Source organism: Oncorhynchus kisutch, linkage group LG11, assembly GCF_002021735.2.
Source record: "Oncorhynchus kisutch isolate 150728-3 linkage group LG11, Okis_V2, whole genome shotgun sequence".
NCBI classification, from domain to species: Eukaryota; Metazoa; Chordata; class Actinopteri; order Salmoniformes; family Salmonidae; genus Oncorhynchus; species Oncorhynchus kisutch.
The window spans coordinates 38623387-38646001 of record NC_034184.2 but is presented as its reverse complement, the minus strand read 5'-3'; the positions used below and the strand labels follow the sequence as shown (position 1 = coordinate 38646001).

Below are 22615 nucleotides of genomic sequence, written 5' to 3'. Positions count from 1 at the left end.
ACATCGCCGAGGATCGGTAGGATGGTCAGTTTTACAAGGGTATGTTTGGCTGCATGAGTGAAGGATGCTTTGTTGCTCAATAGGATTGGAGATGCTTAATGTGAGTCTGGAAGGAGAGTTTACAGTCTAACCAGACACAAGGTATTTGTAGTTGTCCACATATTCAAAGTCAGAACCGTCCAGAGTAGAGATGCTGGATGGGCGGGCAAGTGCGGGGCAGCGATCGGTTGAAGAGCATGCGTTTAGTTTTACTTGCATTTAAGAGCAGTTGGAGGCAACGGAAGGAGAGTTGTATGGCATTGAAGCTCGCCTGGAGGTTAGTTAACACAGTGTCCAAAAGAAGGGCCAGAAGTATACAAAATGGTGTCATCTGCGTAGAGGTGGATCAGAGAATCACTAGCAGCAAGAGCGACATCATTGATGTATACAGAGAAGAGAGTCGGCCCGAGAATTGAACCCTGTGGCACCCCCATATTGACTGCCAGAGCTCCAGACAACAGGCCCTCCAATTTGACACACTGAACTCTATCAGAGAAGTAGTTGGTGAACCAGGCGAGGCAGTCATTTGAGAAACCAAGGCTGTTTAGTCTGCCGATAAGAATGTGGTGATTGACAGAGTCGAAAGTCTTGGCCAGGTCGATGAATACGGCTACACAGTAATGTCTCTTATTGATGGCGGTTATGATATCGTTTAGGACCTTGAGCGTGGCTGAGGTGCACCCATGATCAGCTCTGAAACCAGATTGCATAGCGTCTGTGACAGAATACCCACCGAGTTGACTACTTTTGACTACTTTAAAATGGCGGAAGCATGGTGGAAGCCCTCTGGGGCTACCAATACTAAAACAGCCTTTTTGCCACTAGTAGCCTCTTGTTCTCTATGGCTATGAACCCAGCGTGAATTGTCAGGAATTCACCCTTGTTGCCTCGCCTCGTACAAAGAGGAAGAAGCTAAGCGAGTCGGATAACTGAGCCCAAAATCAGTTTTCTCCAGAATGTGGCATCTTTTTTTCGCTCACCAACCGAGGAGTTTTTATACTGAGGTCAATGAGACAGTGTCGAATTTGGTTAACAAAAAAATAAATGTCTTATTTTCTACGTGTGGTTTAAAACTTCAGACGGGCCTGGACATGTACTGGCTGAAGCAGGGGGACACGTCTGGCACTGCAGGATTTGAGTCCCTGGCGGCGTAGTGTGTTACTGATGGTAGGCTTTGTTACTTTGGTCCCAGCTCTCTGCAGGTCATTCACTAGGTCCCCCCGTGTAGTTCTGGGATTTTTGCTCACCGCTCTTGTGATCATTTTGACCCCACGGGGTGAGATCTTGCGTGGAGCCCCAGATCGAGGGAGATTATCAGTGGTCTTGTATGTCTTCCATTTCCTAATAATTGCTCCCACAGTTGATTTCTTCCAACCAAGCTGCTTACCTATTGCAGATTCAGTCTTCCCAGCCTGGTGCAGGTCTACAATTTTGTTTCTGGTGTCCTTTGACAGCTCTTTGGTCTTGGCCATAGTGGAGTTTTGAGTGTGACTGTTTGAGGTTGTGGACAGGTGTCTTTTATACTGATAACAAGTTCAAACAGGTGCCATTAATACAGGTAACGAGTGGAGGACAGATGAGCCTCTTAAAGAAGAAGTTACTGGTCTGTGAGAGCCAGAAATCTTGCTTGTTTGTAGGTGACCAAATACTTATTTTTCACCATAATTTGCAAATAATTCATAAGAAATCCTACAATGTGATTTTCAGGATTTTCTTCTAATTTTGTCTGCCATAGTTGAAGTGTATCTATGATGAAAATTACAGGCCTCTCATCTTTTTAAGTGGGAGAACTTGCACAATTGGTGGCTGACTAAATACTTTTTTGCCCCACTGTATGTGAGGCTTATTTGATCAAATTAATGTTTAGGCTGTTTAAACGTTTTCGGATGTACAGCACCAGTCAACAGTTTGGACCTACCTACTCCTTCAAGATTTTAATTTAATTTAAAACTATATTTCTACATTGTAGAATGATAGTGAAGACATCAAAACTATGAAATAACACATATGGAATCGTGTTGTAACCCAAAATGTGTTAAACAAATCAAAATATATTTTATATTCTACAAAGTAGCCACCCTTTGCCTTGATGACAGCTTTGCACACTCTTGGCATTCTCTCAACCAGCTTCACCTGGAATGCTTTTCCAAGAGTCTTGAATGAGTTTCCATATATGCTGAGCACTTGTTGGGTGCTTTTCTTTCACTCTGCAGTCCAACTCATCCCAAACCATCTCAATTGGGTTGAGGTTGGGTGCAGCACTCCATCTGGGTTGAGGTCGGGTGCAGCACTCCATCTGGGTTGAGGTCGGGTGCAGCACTCCACCTGGGTTGAGGTCGGGTGCAGCACTCCATCTGGGTTGAGGTTGGGTGCAGCACTCCATCTGGGTTGAGGTCGGGTGCAGCACTCCATCTGGGTTGAGGTCGGGTGCAGCACTCCATCTGGGTTGAGGTCGGGTGCAGCACTCCATCACTCTCCTTCTTGGTCAAATAGCCCTTACACCACCTGGAGGTGTGTTGGGTCATTGTCCTCTTGAAAAACATATGATAGTCCCACTAAGCTGAAACCAGTTGGGATGGTGTATCACTGCAGAATGCTGTGGTAGCCATGCTAGTTAAGTGTGCATTGAACTGATCATCCGTTCACCAACTCTGCGTCTTTAAAAGACACGGCGGTCTTTGAAATTTGAGATTTGGACTCATCAGACCAAAGGACAGATTTCCACCAATCTTTTTTTACCTTTATTTAACAAGGCAAGTCAGTTAAGAACAAATTCTTATTTTCAATGACGGCCTAGGAACAGTGGGTTAACTGCCTGTTCAGGGGCAGAACGACAGATTCGTACCTTGTCAGCTCGGGGGTTTGAACTTACAACCTTCCCGTTAATAATCCAACGCTCTAACCACTAGGCTACCCTGCCGCCCCATTGTAGCCTGATCTAATGTCCATTGCTCATGTTTCTTACCCCAAACAAGTCTCTTCTTATTATTGTTGTCTTTTAGTAGTGGTTTCTTTGCATCAATTCGACCTGATTCACACCGTCTCCTCTGAACAGTTGATGTTGAGATGTGTCTGTTACTTGAACTCTGTGAAGCATTTATTTGGGCTGCAATTTCTGAAGCTGGTAACTCTAATGAACTTATCCTCTGCAGCAGAGGTAACTCTCCTTTCCTGTGGTAGTCATCATGAGAGCCAGTTTCATCATAGAGCTTGATGGTTTTTGCGACTACACTTGAAAAAACTTTTAAAGTTATTTACATTTTCTGGATTGACTGACCTTCATGTCTTAAATTAATGATGGACTGTTGTTTCTCTTTGCTTATTTGAGATGTTCTTGCCATAATATGGACTTAGCCATATTTGGTAAAAGACCATCTTCTGTATACCTCCCCTACCTTGTCACAACTGATTGTCTCAAAGGCATTAAGAAGGAAAGAAATTCCACAAATTACACCTGTTAATTGAAATGCATTCCCGGTGACTACCTCATGATGCTGGTTGAGAGAATGCCAAGAGTGTGCAAAGCTGTCATCAAGGCAAAGGGTGGGTATTTAAAAAAATCTCATATAAAATATATTTTGATTTCTTTAACACTTTGTTTTGGCTACTACATGATTCCATATGTGTTAATTCATAGTTTTCATGTCTTCACTATTATTATACAATGTAAAAATAAAGAAAAACACTTGAATGAGTAGGTTTGTCCAAACTTTTGACTGGTACTGTAACGGGATGCACGTTGCATTCAGGCAACTTTGCGAAAAACAACTCAGTTGTGCCTATTGTTCGCACGCGTACCTGCCCTCTCATTGTTCATCGATAGAGAATGATAGAGGCCTATAGTGGCCAAAAGGCTGTTTTAGTATGGACAGTGCCATTGAGGGCTTCCACCGTTTTAATGTCATCAACTGGGTGGGACTTCCAACTTCTTCATTGGCTGACCCCTCCTGATGAACCTGTTGAAGTTATGCCCAACTGGGTCATCAGAAGGGGTCAGCCAATTGTGATTTTTTTTAGGACTATTTCAAAATGGAGATTGCCTCAATGGTGCTGCCCGTGCGCTTACAGATGCTATAATGGGAACTATATTTTGGGATGCTTTCTCTATCATTTTCTATGGGACTGCTTAGTTTATTTTCTAACATTGAACCAGAAAAAAATTGTGAGTGGGATGGTCCCAGGAGTTCTGAATATTAAGAATGAGGATGGGAGGTTGATAGGCATCAAGTACAAAAATGGAAAACAGTATTTCAGTAGCTCGGAAGAAAACAAAATGAGAAAGAAAGCGTAAAAGACATAAAAAAACCTGTGACAAAAGACTATGTTGCGAGATCAGTCAAAAAATGGGAAACCGTGCTACAGCTGTTTGGAAGGTGAAACCGACAAGAGAAAGATGGCGGCAGGGTCGAAAGAACAAGGAAAAACACTGAGAAGATGTTAGGTGTCAAGTAGAGGTCTTCACAGGTCTTGGACCTGGGGCTTCACAGGTCTTGGACCTCTGATAAAGCGCAAGAGGAGAGAGAGGTGCAGCTCTTGCAGGCGGGGGAAGGGCCATACTGTGAGGGAGTGACACAGTGAGCAGGGAGGAGGGACTGAGAACAGAGAGACAGAAGCCGACTTGTGCTATAGTAGACTAATAGCTGCCATAGCTAGGTTATTTATCATCAAATTTGATTACGTAGTACCTGTCTTGACTGCATCAAACCGAGAGAAGCTAGTTAGCTAAGTTAACTGAGGCTGCAGTGCATGCGCTTTCTCATCCTGCAGTTACCAATAACAACAACTCCATTCAGAATATTAAGTTGACTGTTGGTTGTTGTAGCCTATCCTTCTCCTTCAACTTTTAATACTTTTAATACCATCTTCCATTGATTAGATATCTCCTAACTTTTGCCACACATGGAGCGATACTCAATGGCTGTAGCCTATTGCTTTGAAAACTTATCATTGGCCAACAGCAAGCTACAGTTGAAGTCGGAAGTTTACATACACTTAGGTTGGAGTCATTAAAACTTGTTTTTCAACCACTCCACTAATTTCTTGTTAACAAACTATAGTTTTGGCAAGTCGATTAGGACATCTACTTTGTGCATGACACAAGTAATTTTTCCAACAATTGTTAACAGATTATTTCACTTATAATTCACTGTATCACAATTCCAGTGGGTCATACGTTTACATACATGAAATTGACTGTGCCTTTAAACAGCATGGAAAATTCCAGAAAATGATGTCATGGCTTTAGAACTTCTGATAGGCTAATTGACATCATTTGAGTCAATTGGAGGTGTACCTGTGGATGTATTTCAAGACCTGCCTTCAAACTCAGTGCCTCTTTGCTTGACATCATGGGAAAATCAAAAGAAATCAGCCAAGAACTCAGAATTGTTTTTGTAGACTTCCACAAGTCTAGTTCATCCTTGGGAGCAATTTCCAAATGCCTGAAGGTACCACTTTCATCTGTACAAACAATGGTATGCAACTATAAACACCATAGAACCGCACAGCTGTCATACCGCTCAGGAAGGAGACGCATTCTGTCTCATAGAGATGAACGTACTTTGGTGCGAAAATTGCTAATCAATCCCAGAACAACAGCAAAGGACCTTATGAAGATGCTGGAGGAAACGGGTACCACAGTAATCTATATCCACAGTAAAACGAGTCCTATATCGACATAACCTGAAAGGCCGCTCAGCAAGGAAGAAACCACTGCTTCAAAACCGCCATAAAAAAGCCAGACTACAGTTTGCAACTGCACATGGGTTAAATATCGTACGTTTTGGAGAAATGTCCTCTGGTCTGATGAAACAAAAATAGAACTGTTTGGCCATAATGACCATCAATATGTTTGGAGGTAAAAGGGGGAGGCTTACAAGCCGAAGAACACCATCCCAACCGTGAAGCACGGGGGTGGCAGCATCATGTTGTGGGGGGGCTTTGCTGCAGGAGGGACTGGTGCACTTCACAAAATAGATGGCAACATGAGGCAAGGAAAATTACGTGGATATATTGAAGCAACATCTCAAGATGTCAGTCAGGAAGTTAAAGCTTGGTTGCAAATGGGTCTTCCAAATGGACAATGACCCCAAGTATACTTCCAAAGTTGTTGCAAAATGGCTTAAGGACAACAATGTCAAGGTGTTGGAGTGACAATCACAAAGTCCTGCCCTCAATCCTATAGAACATTTGTGGGCAGAACTGAAAAAGCATGTGTGAGCAAGGAGGCCTACAAACCTGACTCAGTTACACCAGCTTTGTCAGGAGGAATGGGCCAAAATTCACCCACCTTATTGTGGGAAGGTTGTGGAAGGCTACCCGAAACGTTTGGCATAAGTTAAACAATTTAAAGGCAATGCTACCAAATACTAATTGAGTGTATGTAAACGTCTGACCCACTGGGAATGTGATGAAAGCAATACAAGCTGAAAGAAATCATTATCTCAACTATTATTCTGACATTTCACATTCTTAAAATAAAGTGGTGATCCTAACTGACCTAAGACAGGGAATTTTTACTCGGATTAAATGTCAGGAATTGTGAAAAACGGAGTTAAAATGTATTTGGCTAAGGTGTGTGTAAACTTCCGACTTCAACTGTACATGCTCAACTCTTGAGAAAATTTAAGCTGCTGCTCTTGCTTATCAAATTTCTCTCGCTGCTGCAACATCACGTTCAGATCTGTACGGGTCCTTCCAGACAAGTCAGTTAGAATTTCACATACCTGAGACCCGTAACAACCCGTAACAATCAGATCCGACCCAGACCTGTGACATTTTTTAGATCTCGACCCGATGGGTATTTGGGTAGAGGTAGATAGATCTCTGAAGATCTCTAGTATCAATTATAAAACTGGAAAACTACTTCAGTCGCTCAGAACGTGAAACTGATTAGAGAGAGAGCGAGAGAGAGAGAGGAGATTCGGAGCAGCATGGTGTAGAGTTTGATGTGTCTGTGAAGAGCGGGAAGAAGGAAATTATGACAAAGATGATTCTGGCCCAGTGGGAGTGTGATTTTTTTTGTTGTCGTTGGAGAGAATGGATTGCCTTCTGGCTGATTCATATTTGGTGTCAGGTTGGATGGAGAAGAGTTTGGGGACTGTTTGAGTTGGTGAAAGTAACTTGAAGTGAACTCGTGATGAGCAGCCACTCCACACCATGTGCCTTGGGACATGAACTGTGACTTGCTTTGCTGTTCGGATTAGGGCGCTGTTGAAAGGAGTGATAACTGGGGTTGCATTGTGTTGAGGAGGATCAACTGAAATGAAAGATTCCCATGTCTGTGACGCCCACCGTTTGGTATGACGCAGACCTGGCGGAGGAGATTGTGGTGAAACAGATGAGACACTGTCTGTCCTGCTGAGTTTTGATGCAGAGGCTTATGGTCATGTTGCAGCCGTGTGTTTTAGGAAGATTCCTAGATGTGAGAGATATGTGTAAGACTGGGTAGTATCGGTGGAAAAAAAGTTGTGAGTATTAACTGTAGGAGTACCCATGGTGCTGGAGATCAGAAGTGTCCGGTGAGAGAAAGGCAGGTTGAGGTTGCCAGGGTTACAGTAGTACAGAAGGTGTTGTACACTGAGGGACTGAAGACAGTAGTAGAAGAACATGGGCCAGGGCGAGGGATCCTAAGAGGCTCCCGGTGAGTAGCCATAGGCATATAGAGAGTGACAGGAATAACATGTGCTTCAGTAAGGTTGGTTTCTTAGCGTTCATAGCCATGGCTATCAACTGTACCGCAGAACTGAAACGTAAATCACAGAAAATAGATGTGGTGGCAGCAGCGGACAAGTACTTGAGTGTTTAAGATTGAGTTTACAAGGTGTGTTGAATGATAGTGTCCCATCCTCCCAGGCTGCCGGCCTGGTGTAGGATCAGATAGGGTAGTGGAATAGTAGTGATGTTTTAATGGGGGTAGGATTAGTTGGTAGGGTAATTTTTCTTCCCTGTTTACCTGTCCTTTTTACCTTCCCTTTTTTTTGCCAGAACGTGTGATGAATTAACACTCCAGGACAACAGGCGGAAGGAAGCACAGGGCAAGATTAGAGAAATTGATGAATAGGGAGGCCGTGACTGACCTCACACTCCAACAAGTAGGTGGCGGTGTATGCACCGTTCAGTTGGTTGCGATCCAGCAATACATATATATTGGGATGTCTCACTTCCTTTTCTGTCTCTGGCTCAAGCAGCTCAAAGAACAAATGAATGTTTGGCGGCAAAGAGGGTTTGAGCCATAGAGATCCTTATTAAATTACTTGAGTTCCAGAATGGGGTCAAAATGCCAGCCCTACTCAGAGGTAATAATAAGGAATTCCCCTCGAACACGCCCACAAATTGGTGAAAACAAACATTCTTTCCCATTGACCCCCAGTGTAAAAGAGCCAATTTGGACATAGATTTTTTTTATTATACAGAAATAGATCAAATCAAATCAAATTTATTTGTCACATACACATGGTTAGCAGATGTTAATGCGAGTGTAGCGAAATGCTTGCGCTTCTAATTCCGACAATGCAGTAATAACCAACAAGTAATCTAACCTAACAATTCCAAAACTACTACCTTATACACACAAGTGTAAATGGATAAAGAATATATACATAAAGATATATGAATGAGTGTTGGTACAGAACCGCATAGGCAAGATGCAGTAGATGGTATCGAGTACAGTATATACATATGAGATGAGTAATGTAGGGTATGTAAACAAAGTGGCATAGTTTAAAGTGGCTAGTGATACATGTATTACATAAAGATGCAGTAGATGATATAGAGTACAGTATATACATATACATATGAGATGAATAATGTAGGGTATGTAAACATTATATTAAGTAGCATTGTTTAAAGTGGCTAGTGATATATTTTACATCAATTTCCATCAATTCCCATTATTAAAGTGGCTGGAGTTGAGTCAGTGTGTTGGCAGCAGCCACTCAAAGTTAGTGGTGGCTGTTTAACAGTCTGATGGCCTTGAGATAGAAGCTGTTTTTCAGTCTCTCGGTCCCTGCTTTGATGCACCTGTACTGACCTTGCCTTCTGGATGATAGCGGGGTGAACATGCAGTGGCTCGGGTGGTTGTTGTCCTTGATGATCTTTATGGCCTTCCTGTGACATCAGGTGGTGTAGGTGTCCTGGCGGGCAGGTAGTTTGCCCCCGGCGTTGTGCAGACCTCACTACCCTCTGGAGAGCCTTACGGTTGTGGGCGGAGCAGTTGCCGTACCAGGCGGGGATACAGCCCGTCAGGATGCTCTCGATTGTGCATCTGTAGAAGTTTGTGAGTGCTTTTGGTGACAAGCCGAATTTCTTCAGCCTCCTGAGGTTGAAGAGGCGCTGCTGCTCATTCTTCACGATGCTGTCTGTGTGGGTGGACCAATTCAGTTTGTCTGTGATGTGTACGCCGAGGAACTTAAAACTTACTACCCTCTCCACTACTGTCCCATCGATGTGGATAGGGGGGTGCTCCCTCTGCTGTTTCCTGAAGTCCACAATCATCTCCTTAGTTTTGTTGATGTTGAGTGTGAGGTTATTTTCCTGACACCACACTCCGAGGGCCCTCAACTCCTCCCTGTAGGCCGTCTCGTCATTGTTGGTAATCAAGCCTACCACTGTGGTGTCGTCCGCAAACTTGATGATTGAGTTGGAGGCGTGCATGCCCACGCAGTCGTGGGTGAACAGGGAGTACAGGAGAGGGCTCAGAACGCACCCTTGTGGGGCCCCAGTGTTGAGGATCAGCGGGGTGGAGATGTTGTTACCTACCCTCACCACCTGGGGGCGGCCTGTCAGGAAGTCCAGTACCCAGTTGCACAGGGCGGGGTTGAGACCCAGGGTCTCAAGCTTGATGATGAGTTTGGAGGGTACCATGGTGTTAAATGCTGAGCTGTAGTCGATGAACAGCATTCTCACATAGGTATTCCTCTTGTCCAGATGGGTTAGGGCAGTGGGCAGTGTGGTTGAGATTGCATCTTCTGTTGACCTATTTGGGCGGTAAGCAAATTGGAGTGGGTCTAGGGTGTCAGGTTGGGTGGAGGTGATATGGTCCTTGACTAGTCTCTCAAAGCACTTCATGATGACGGAAGCTGCTGTGTTTGTTCAAAAATACCGACCTATGGTTCGCAATGCTCCGACTTAGGGAAATATAGCCTGAAAGAAGAGCCCTATGGCTTCAGACTATTCAGCGTGGGAGAGTGGGAAATTGTGGAGACCCGATTTCCAAGTAGGCTACACGTAGCTATGTGTGTGGAAAACATTTCATCACAGGTAAGACATTTAACTTGTTTAGTATAGTCTGTTTTGAACTACATTTACTACTGTTAGTAGCATCTGTTTAGTCTGTTTATTTTGTGTTGTTGGTCTTGGCTAGCTTGTGTTCTAGTCGGTAGCTAGCTAGCATTCATGCTAGCATTCACACTCTATCACCATCATGAAAACAGGCATGAGGAAAGCCCTACAATATTAAGTTTTTCTAAGTAGTGAGAATCTTCGGGAATAGGCCATGTTGAAAAGTAATCTTTAGGAATGTTCATAAATATAGTTTTGTAATTGGACTATAACCTACCACTGCTGCTATGATACCCACCAGACCATCCGATGAGGCACCCAGGATCCCAGACCTTGTGACCCAAAACCCTGACTCCTGCACATCCATCCCTGTACCCATTTGAATGCCTTGATGCCCGGATCTTCTACCAGTGCCCCACTTTACAAACAACACTTTATCCAATGACTGATCTGAGGACCCTTTTTAGCAGCGATGGAGTAACGCGCTTGGCCCTAACCACTGCTCCGTAATTGCTGGCAGTCAACTTCTCTCTCCTCATGATGTGTCATTTGGGGTTGGTGTGCTGTCCTGTTAGCGTATAGCCTACTGCTCCTCCACCAACAGCAACATGCCAGCCAGGATGCCTGCATGCCCCAGGGGCCCTTGTTTTTTTTAAACAATATCCAGTATATACAGGGAGGCTTGTGGTTGCTCTGGCTCAGGTTCAAAGAGAACCTGCCCCGGAGTCAGTTCCTCAGCCAAGATCCTCCTCTGTTGTCTCTCGGGACAGAGGGTTGTAGTCTTCAGCCAGGTACAGGTCTTCCACTGACTGCACCTGGTTGGGCACGGCTGGCTTCCTCCACTCGCATTCCACATCCGTACAGCCGATATTGTGAACTGCCAAAATAGGCTGCATGGCTACACTCATGAGCTCCACGGAGGCATTCACATGTGGTAGAGAGAATCCCCTGGTCACCTATAGAGGCCTGCCTAGAGGAAGGATTTCGCTACACTCGCATTAACATCTGCTAACCATGTGTATGCGACAATAACATTTGATTTGATTTTTTTAAAGGAACAATCCACCCAAAATCACTCATTCCTTTAATTTACAGTGTTAAATAACACTAATATGTAAAAACAATATATTTTGTGAACACATGTTTTATTTTCTTCATAATAAGGTTGGTAGCAACATGGAAAATCATTGTGGAAATCTGTAGCTCATGTCGACTACAAAATCCACAATGCAATGCTCTCTCAATGGGCTTGCTGGCTGGCTAGCTTTGTAGCTAGCTAGCAAGCAAATGTAACCATACACAATAATAAAAGACAATACCAGCATGTAAAGTAGCTAGTTAGTGCAGTTTGTTTTGGAAATTTTCAGGCTATCAATTTAGGAGTCTACAATCTCACCATGTTCAACCTGCAGATCGATGTGTGTCACAGAATGGAGTCTAGTATTTGCAACGGCAGACATACTTTTGAGGAGATGGGAATCGTTGCCCATGCTACATCAATGGACCGCGCGGTGCATTCTGGGTGATGGAATCATAACATTATACTTTCGTGGAAAATAGGCACGTTCCTCGACATACTTTGAGAAGGAATTGCATGACGATTAGCTTAGCGACCGCGTGATACAGCATGAAAATGGGAACGTGATTGGTTGACAGTCTGCTGCTGGGACGTTATACGTTCCTTCATTCACGTTCCTTCATTCATCTCCTTTCTATAATATCTCTGGAAACGGCACCATGCAATGCACCCTGGACTAAACAGGCAGACAAATATGAAAAATGTGCTAGACACTGTTAAATTGAACATTTCTCGAGTTAGGAATATCAAAAAAATATGATCAGTGGCTCATTTGAGAGAAGACATCCTCCCGAATGATATTGGCCAGTATTGAAATATGACATGTATTCCTATTAACTTCCAGTGCAGTGAGAGCGACTTTATCACGGTACTACGTCATCCCGGACGGATTTCTGCCTGCTTGAACTCTAATAACTCAGATACACATGACAACATGAAATGACCCAGGGAATCGATAAAACTCAGAGAACTCAGACAAAAACATTATATTATGAAAAATGGGTGAACCTTTCCTTTAAGTGCCACATGCCTTTCATTGCAACACCATGAAATGTATTAGTTGTAAGAAATGTGCTATTTAAACTCGTTTGATTTGATAGACATTATAGCTGTAGAATATTTAATAAACTGTCATTTTCACGAGGACAAGTGCAGCTTTTCCATTAACTTTTAATTGATAACTTGGGACTTTATCACTTGACATATCAATCATATAGTAGGAAGGAGGCTATAAATCAAAACTATGAATGCATGTACCACTAAGAATAAATAAATACATGTACCACTCCATGTACCACTCCGAATAAATAAATACTGTGCCTTTGAAGATTTCTCTGGTCATGAAACTACAATACAGGCTGGATGTTTAAACAAAGTCAATTCTGAATGTCAATAGATTTTTAGATTCATTCTCATCAATGACAACATTCTAGAACTGAGTTATCACTCATCGAAGTATGGTTTCCAGGGTAATCTGGTTAATGATTATATAATTAAGTTGGTCTTTCCTTGTAGAATGTTGATAGCTGTATAGAACACATTGTATTGCTAAGATGCTCTAACGTAATAGCTATACTTACCGACACAGGATAAACTTTATCCTTCATGCTGGCCCTGACCAAGCCGGTAAATTGCCCTATAGCTGCACTACTGTCCAGACTTATCGTGGTCTTCTCCCCTTTTAAGGCTTTTATGCTCATCCTTGAAAAATGCCATGAGGTCTGAAATAGTTTAAATACTGTACAAACAGTTATCTAGGCTATTAATATACTGCTCTGCTAACTAGTTAGCTTGTGTAGTCTGTGGCTAGCTAAAACAGTGAAAGGGGACGTAAGAAGATCATGGATTGGACACAGTAGGTCTCTGATTGCGCTGGTAGCTGAGAGTGTCGGCTAAAGATGACCTGCAGGAGCTTCCTGCAGGAATTTGTAGTCTTGCTGAGGTTTTCTCTGTTGCTAATTTGCCTATTGTGTTAAATTTGGGAGTACATTGAGTCCAGTAAATTGATAAAACTCACCTTGTCCAAGTGAGAATTACACTGTTGTCAAAACATCATGCCAGGGTAAGCCTACACGAAACACAGACCTTATAATGTAATTATGATGTAGTTCTAAAATCCCAGATGCAAAAATTAATTGTGAATTAATGATTGGAACCATTACCGGGTTTAACTGCTAGGTTTTGTGGGTATTATGCTGCATCCACTGTGCTGGACTATAGGCAGGGGGTAGCATCATTTGTTTGATTCTCTGTAATAATGGTATGGGAATAATATTTTATTTTGTAAAGTTGTTTCTTGCATCAATCAACACTACTTGATCACTGTCTGAAACTTTATCTTAGTGGGTACAGCCTCAGTGTTTACAGTAAACATGCGCTGGAAGTTGCAAATAATTTGTACTAAGTTCAAGTTTGCGGTCAGCGGACTTGAAATGTGCTCAGTGCTGAAATGTGCTCAGTGCTGAAATATATATATTTTTTTAGGAAACATTGCATGGGAGGTGTGAATGGCATACAATTACCATGTGCTCAGGTAGAAGCCATTGCCATGAGCCCAATCAAAGAGAACCATGTTTCAAAGTGAGAATTTATTTGAGTGAAAATGTTTCTTATGATTCAATACATGTTATTAACAAAGTGTGCTACAAATAAACTTTGTTACATGAAACTAAACATTTAATCGTTTTGAGTCTACAGTAAATAGGTTCACTTCTATGTTAACCAGAGAGGAAGAGGCGAAGCAAGAGGGATAACTGGGCCCAACATCTGTCTTCTCCAGCAGGTGGCGTCTTTTCTTAATTTTTTAGCTCACAAGGCGATGAGTTTTTGTATGGAGGTAAATGATAGTGCTGTATTTGGTTGACGTTTTTGTAATGGTTTATTTAAAATGTTATTTGATCGAATATAAGTTTCGTAGTGATTATTACGAGTGTACTTATAAAAGTACTGTAGGACGTGACATCCCTGCAACTTTGAGAAAAAAACATGTGATTGGTCATCACTAGTTACCAAAGTTATAAACCCTGCCCATTTCTACAAGTTATCTTCTTAAAATGTGATTTTAAATCTAACCTTAACCACCCTGCTAACCTTATGCCTAACCTTGAATGAAGAGCAAAAAGGTAACTAGTCAAAACCGTTGTGCCTGTTGTTCAGACGCATATCTGCCATCTCACTGGCTAGAATGGTCCCACCTGATCTTGCCTCCTCGATACTATAGGCCTACAGTTTGTCAAAATTGATTTTGGAGAATGAATGTAGCAGGGTCGGAGAATTAGGTTAAATTTAGGAAAAGGGTTAGCTAAAATAATCTTTATCCTATCAAGACATGACCTTGTGGGGGTAGCCTGCAACATTTTCTTTCAGCATTATGAGAGTCTGATAGCATTTTTGTAGAATAATGTCAAGAGCAGGCCAGAGTGAGCTGCATGGTCACGTTCTCTGCTAATTTGCTAAGTGCATGTGCTCCAACAATTGTGAATGCCCAATATAATGCCACAACACTTACACAATAAAGGGGCAGTATGTGTTGTGAAATTAGACAGATAATTTACTCATGAAAATACCAGTTTAGTGAGTATCTCTTTCACATTCTCTTTCTCCACTCTTTTTAATTTCACATCTCAAGTTATGTTATATATTTTATGATAAAAGCTTTTCTGGTGGTAGTGTGGAAAGCAACACAAGGATACATGCATTACCTTAAGCAAATATACTTTATTTATGCGGAAGTACCAAAAGTATTCTAAATTACATCTGAAACATCGGCACACAAAGTAAACCATTCTGTTTTGACCTCCCTGTTCCGGAGGCATGCTTCAGGTTATTTGATTAACATTACATCATCAAATTTAGCAATCCTATCAGAACCAACATGCAGTCATCTAGGAGGTCCAGTTCAACAGCCAAGTTTAGTGCCATCTTTAATATATATCATTCTGATTCAAATGACATAATTACCATTAAATAATGTATTATATTAAAATATATCCATGCAAGTTAACAAAGGACAAGGTGATATCAAAATCTCAAACACAACAAAACAAAGGACTAAGGAGGGTACCAAGGGGGACCTAAGACCATATCTATGAAAATATATTGAACAAATATACAGATTAAGACAAAATATATAAATACATTTACATGTATGTATATATGTACATCAGCAATATATCACCATGTGAACTTCACAAAATATTAAAATATTCCTTTCTTCAAGACCGCTCACCTGCAGATATGAGTCTTGGTGATAGTTTGGTGAATTCCAAGCACATGGTGGTATAGCAGTTGGGGGGGGGGGGAGAAACAGCTCATAATAATGGTCGGAATGGCGCAAATGGAATGGCATCAAACACATGGAAACCATGTTTGATATGTGATATCACTCCATTAAAACGAGCCCTGCCTCCCCAAATGAAGGTGCCACCAACCTCCTGTGTTGTATAGTACCTGTTTACAGATCATAATCCTCATCAAACCAGGGACAAATGAACAGCAGCACAACATGACATCTGACCATATTGGTCAATGGTATTATGGCTAAGGATGAATATGTCACTGGTTAACTTTTCAGTTAGATGTGCCACTGAAGATATCTTTTCAACTTAATGTATTGAATGGTGCATGGGGATATTTGTATGATATTGTCCAATTAGATCTAGTTAGGGGTCTTTGACTTATAGGCTTGGTAGATATGTAGATAAGTCACTTTTCATATCAAGCTTCCAGTGCAGACTACTGTAAACCACTTAGCTTTAGTCTGCCCTACAAGACACATTTTACTCTCTTGACAGAGGGATGTGCAACTGTACATACCATCTAGAAATGTGCCTTCAATCAAGTGAAAAGAAACAACATATTTACATTGTAAAGCTCATCATTATTGCATTATAAAATGATTTTACATTTTAAAAACCCTGTTTTCCTTTGACATTAGAGTTGTGCTCCGTCTCTACACATTTCCCAAGACAAATAAATATATGAACAAAAATAAAACGATAAACATTCTTCAAAATAAATGGCATCCTAATACTTTGTACATTGAGACTTTTTTTTATCATAATTTATGTATTTGAGATATTGTGTTATTGGTCCATAAAATGAGTGTTCACAAGATGTCATTTTTTCTCCAATAAATGTGTGTCATTTGCATTTATTTAAAAAAACCTACCAGATGAAAAATCTTAGTTGTTACAGATGGTTTTAGGGCTCTATTCAATCTGTAAAACTGAAGCGTTACAGATTCGCAACAGAAATGTAAAAGTAATTCCCGATTGAGTCGACCATATGCACCGTTTACCGTTAATGTAAACTCTGCTAAAGCGGGAACATTGCCTTTAAATTTCAATCCCGCTTTAAAACTGAACTTCCGCAATGCGGATTGAATAGGGCCCTTAGTCTTCTGTGTGTTTACAGTGGTGTGATAAATACATTTTGTAAAGGTGAAATAAAGGTGCGATGGTGTCACTAACATAGCAAACATTCAATCAACGCACGACTGGTTGGCTTGCCTTGAACAAGTGTCCTAGAATCCCCTGCATGTCTACAGATTACGTCTGATATAATCCCCAAAACTAAAGGCGTAAAGGACATAAGAACTGATTTAAATGTAGCACAACCTACCATCTGGACAAATCTAAACATTGTGCATTACAAAAAATGAATTACCGCAGCTCAACCAACATCAGGTCAGCCAAAGTTCAGATGCTTTATTTAAAGTGCATCTCTACCTCTATGAATCATAACACTGGGAGTACTCATTAGTACAGAAATGCCTCATTTCCTCTGTGTGTCGGTGGAACAGGAAACCCATCCTTTATACAGGAAGTCCATCTAGGCAATGTACATTTGGTAAAAAGTTACTTGGAACAAGAAAAGGTCTGTAGGAATCCAATACTGTGCTGTAGTTCATGGATGTGCCCCTATGTGGCAGCACATATCATTCTCTTGAGCTCCATTTGTGGGAAAAAGGAGTTTACCGTTTCACAAAGTTTGCTTCATTTGACCAGATTGCCATAACAATCAGCAAGTAGGGACACTCATTGTCATTGAAACAGAGACCGTCTCCCACCTTGGACAGACACCACATATGATATACTTCAGTGCAGTCTCACTGAATAGGTTTGACTTTGCTAAGGATGCATTTTCTCCGTGTGACGATCTAAATCATGTCCGTCATAGAGTAAATGCTCAGAATACTTTTAGTAGAGATTCCTCTTTTGCAAGAGTCAAAGGAATGTTGAAAGGTTGTTTCCCCTAAAAGTGACTTTAGACTGGAGTCTCATAACATGCCAAGGGGTTGTTGGTGTCACTACTCTCTACAGACAGTATCTCCAAAATGAGCTCATCTTCCAGACCAACCGGGTTGGTTTGGATTTAAAATAAATAACATTCAATGAATTAATAAATAGAATATCTGCCTGCATGTATTTACAAAGCGGGAAACATTTCATTTAATATAATACAAACAACACTATTCCAGTACACATTATAGACTCGTATAAGACCGGCTTTCATCAAAGCCAGTTAGCAGCTAATAAACATTACATTAGAAATTGTCAGCAAAATCACACGGTAGACTATAATGCAGTTTCAGACACCTTTACAAAAGTCCTAAACAAATAAAAATCTTCACATCAAAGTAGGCAGTAGTCGACAAAAATAGCTTTGTTCACGCGTCCTGTGTGAAAGCTTTTTACAAGTCAGTTTGTGCTCCTGCATGTGTGCCCAGTTTATCTCCTCTTTAAACCACACACACACACACACACACACACACACACACACACACACACACACACACACACACACACACACACACACACACACACACACACACACACACACACACACACACACACACACACACACACACACAACTCCCTATTGCACTGACCATAAAGAAAATAATAATAATACAAATATCTGAGGTGCAGACAGATCCCTCCCAAGCCGGACCATCTCCTGGAGAGTGGAGGAGGATGGGGAGGAGAAAGAGAAGGGAGAGTGAGAACTGGGTCTCAGCGGTCTCTGCAGGTGGGCAGGTTGACAAAGGTGAAGACGTTGTACTCAATGAGGATGGAGAAGCAGAGAAAGATGCAGTACATGAGCAGACACACCAGGCCCAAACGACGGTCCAGTTTCCACCCATTCAGATGTACCCCCAGGACCTAAGAGAGCGAGGGAAGAGATTAAGGAATTACATTTATGGTTGCTCTACTCAAATGTAATTCTGCATAGACTTTAAAATACAATACACAAGTATATTTTATTCTTTAAAATCTTAGACATATACATGGAATGACTCACTGTGAGGAACACAGACCCCAACAGAAGTCCCACAGAAAAGATGAGCCCTTTGCTGTTCAGTTTAATCTAAGAGAAGAAAGGTTTAAACAGGCACAGAAGAAGTTAAACCATGGGGTTGGGAACTGATTTACAACACTTTTGCACCGGTATGAAGTGTACACCTGCTATTTCCAGAAGAGAATAATAGTTTCAAAAACACAAGATACACCACCAAACGATTATATGGTCTTATGCCAGCTCTTTTTTTGGGGTCCCTTTTGAAATGTTTACAGTATCCATAAGCTGTTCTCTGTACAGTGCATTCGGAAAGTATTCAGACACCTTTACCTTTTCCACATTTTGTTACGTTACAGCCTACAGCTGCTCCATCGATACTGGTTGTATCACTGCCTGGTATTGCAACTGCTCGGCCGCAAGGCAAAAAAAGAGGGTAGTGCGTATGGCCCAGTACATAACAGCTTCCTGCCATCCAGGACCTCTATACCAGGCGGTGTAGAGGTAAATGGTCAAAGACTCCAGCCACCCTAGTCATAGACTGTTCTCTCTGCTACCGCACGGCAAGCAGTACCAGAGCGCCAAGTCTAGGTCCAAAAGGCTTCTTAATTAACAGTTCTACCCCCAATTCATAAGACTCATGAACAGCTAATCAAATGGCTACCCAGACTATTTGCATTGCCCCCCCCCCCTCTCTTTTATGCTGCTGTTTATCACTTTGACTCTACCTACATGTACATATTATCTCAATTACTCTGTACCGGTACTCCCTGTATATAGCCTCGCTACTGTTATTTTACTGCTGCCCTCATTTTTGTACATTTTTACTTAAGAAAGATTTGTGTTAAGAGCTTGTAAGTAAGCATTTCACTGTAAGGTCACTGTAAGGTCACCTGTTGTGTTTGGTGCATGTGACAAATAATATTTGATTTATTCTAAAATGGGTTAAATTATATATTTTTCTCATAATGACAAAAGCAAAAACAGGTTTATAGAAATGGATGTAAATGTATTAAATATAAAATAGTATTCAGACCCTTTGCTATGAGACTCGAAATTGAGCTCAGGTGCATCCTGTTTCCATTGATCATCCTTGATGTTTCTACAACTTGATGGGAAGTCCACCTGTGGTAAATTCAATTGATTGGACATGATTTGGAAAGGCACACACCTGTCTATATAAGGTCCCACAGTTAACAGTACTTGTCAGAGCTAAAACCAAGCCATGAGGTCGAAGGAATTGTCCGTAGAGCTCTGAGACAGGATTGTGTTGAGGCACGATCTGGGGAAGGGTACCAAAACATTTCTGCAGCATTGCAGGTCCCCAAGAACACAGTAGACTCCATCATTCTTAAATGGAAGAAGTTGGAACCACCAAGACTCTTCCTAGAGCTGGCCATATGGCCAAACTGAGCAATCGGGGGAGAAGTGCCTGGTCAGGGAGGTGATCAAGGACCCAATGGTCAATCTGAAAGAGCTCCAGAGTTACTCTGTGGAGATGGGAAAACCTTCCAGAAGCACAGCCATCTCTGCAGCACTCCACCAATCAGGCCTTTATGGTAGAGTGGCCAGACGGAAGCCACTCCTCAGTAAAAGGCACATGACAGCACATTGGAGTTTGCCAAAAGGCATCTAAAGACTCTCAGACTATGAGAAACAAGATTCTCTGGTCTGATGAAACCAAGATTGAACTCTTTTTTTTGGCTTCAGGACAAGTCTCCGAATGTCCTTGACCGGCCCAGCCAGGGCCCGGACTAGAACCTGATCGGACATCTCTGGAGAGACCTGTTCAGCGACGCTCCCCATCCAACCTGACAGAGCTTGAGAGGATCTGCAGAGATGAATGGGAGGAACTCCCCAAATACAGGTGTGCCAAGCTTGTAGGGTCATACCCAAGAATACTCGAGGTTGTAATCACTGCCAAATTAAAGGCTCTGAATACTAATGTAAATGTGATATTTCCAAAAAGAAAATTATACATTTGCAAAAATGTATAGACAACTTTTTTTGCTTCATCATTATGGGATATTGTGTGTAGATTGATGGAAAAAAATTATGTAATAAATTTTAGAATAAGGCTGTAACATAACAAAATGTGGAAAAAGTAAACTGCTTCTACACCTGCATTGCTTGCTGTTTGGGGTTTTAGGCTGGGTTTCTGTACAGCACTCTGTGACATCAGCTGATGTAATAAGGGCTTTATAAATACATTTTATTGAAGGGGTCTGAATACGTTTCCGAATGCACTGTATCTCACTCCTACATTAGCCCCCAATACTCAGCTCAATTCCCTAACACACAGTCAAAGCCTTCATTGGGAATAATCATGTAACACGCCATACTCCAAAAGCAGCAAGGCAGCAAAAGCTTGTCTGTCTGCTCCTGGGAACAGATGAATGTAGGCATTCCTTCCCTGCCACAGCACCCCCACGTGTGTTTTATCTAGTGTGATTCTGGCACAGTGGGCTACAGGTGCACTCAACGCTGTATTTCTCTTGGACTGCTGACAGCTACCTTTCTCCTATCTCTTTCAGGTGTTAGGACCCAGTCACATGTCAAACTGGAATATATATGTTTATCTACAGTGATCACAAATAGCAGATGCTCCAATGGCTACGTAAACATGTCATGACACTGACTAATACTGTACATAAACATACATAACATTGGTGCCATTTGACAGGAGCTGAGAGGGCTCTGGACAGAATATCAATTGTGTCATCTCTCACAATAAAAAGCAACATCAATATTACCTTCACAGAATAGACCTATCACGTATAAGTTTCCGATGTCCGTTTTTATTGTGCATTTCTGATAGAGGTTTACTAAAGACCTTACACAACCAGGGTTAGGAGAAACAGTGTTTGTTACTTACGTAGGAGCCGTAGTTGATGGCAAGAGTCTGCAGGGCCCAGGGAAGGCCCAGTCCAATAAGGATATCAAACACATTGCTGCCTATAGAGTTAGACACAGCCATGTCCCCAAAACCTGAGAGACACAGCAAGAGGGAGCGAGAGAGAGAAAGGGATGGAAACAGGGAGGGAGAAAAAAAGAGAGGAAGAAAGAAATCAATAGACAGAGACGTTGGTCAACATCGGTAACATAAATAAAGAATTCTGACTTACTGAGATAATCAGGTTGCCACAAACAACAAATACAACAACAACAAACAGAATGTCATGGAATGTGTTTCCATTTCCCTCTCTCAGAACTCTGATACATTTTTGAAAGGGGAGCGATAATTAACACATAACAGAAATCAAGGATGGAGGAAGGCGCCACACTGGGTTCTCTTCAGTCCACCCGTCCCCATCATTTCCACACGACTTGGTCACAGAGGCAGATGACAACCTCTCCCCTCTTCCTATTTTGCTCGTTTTTTTGCATTGCTCGTAACTTTTTTTTTAAACTTATTGCTGCTACCGTCTCTTATGCCAGAAAATAACTTCTGGATATTAGAACAGCGACTACTCACCTCGAAATGGAAGAAATTTTTTCCTTTAACGAGTTCGACGAAAGGACGTACTGCTTTCCCGTGAACAGGCCCAAATCCCCATCATTTGCATGAAGAAAAGACGGAGAAAGGGGGGCGGAGGTCGGACTGCCTTCTGAGAATTCGTAGGCAAGCGAGTAAACTTCCACTGCCATCCATTCTATTGGCCAATGTGCAATCATTGGAAAATAAAATCGATGACCTACGATCAAGATTATTCTACCAACGGGACATTAAAAACGGTAGTATCTTATGTTTCACCGAGTCGTGGATGAACGACGACATGGATAATGTAGAGCTGGTGGGATTTTCCATGCCCCCGGCAGAACAGAGAAGCTACGTCTGGTAAGACTAGGGGTGGGGGTATGTGTCTATTTGTCAATAACAGCTGGTGGTCTAATATTAAAGATGTTTCGAGGTATTGC

General features: G+C 41.9%; 1 protein-coding gene across 1 annotated transcript in view; it reads right to left on the bottom strand.

Moving 5' to 3' along the window:
- Window positions 1-15095: 15095 nt before the first annotated feature.
- The window catches only part of LOC109899104 (sodium/potassium/calcium exchanger 3), a 122236-nt gene continuing 114716 nt past the window's right edge, over window positions 15096-22615 (bottom strand). Inside the window, exons 15-17 of the mRNA XM_020494159.2 lie at window positions 21573-21685; window positions 18704-18769; window positions 15096-18564 (exon numbers count right to left, since the gene is read on the bottom strand). Of these exons, the coding sequence (XP_020349748.1) occupies window positions 18415-18564; window positions 18704-18769; window positions 21573-21685 (329 nt within the window). The 3' untranslated portion in view covers window positions 15096-18414. The remainder of the gene's footprint in view (window positions 18565-18703; window positions 18770-21572; window positions 21686-22615) is intronic.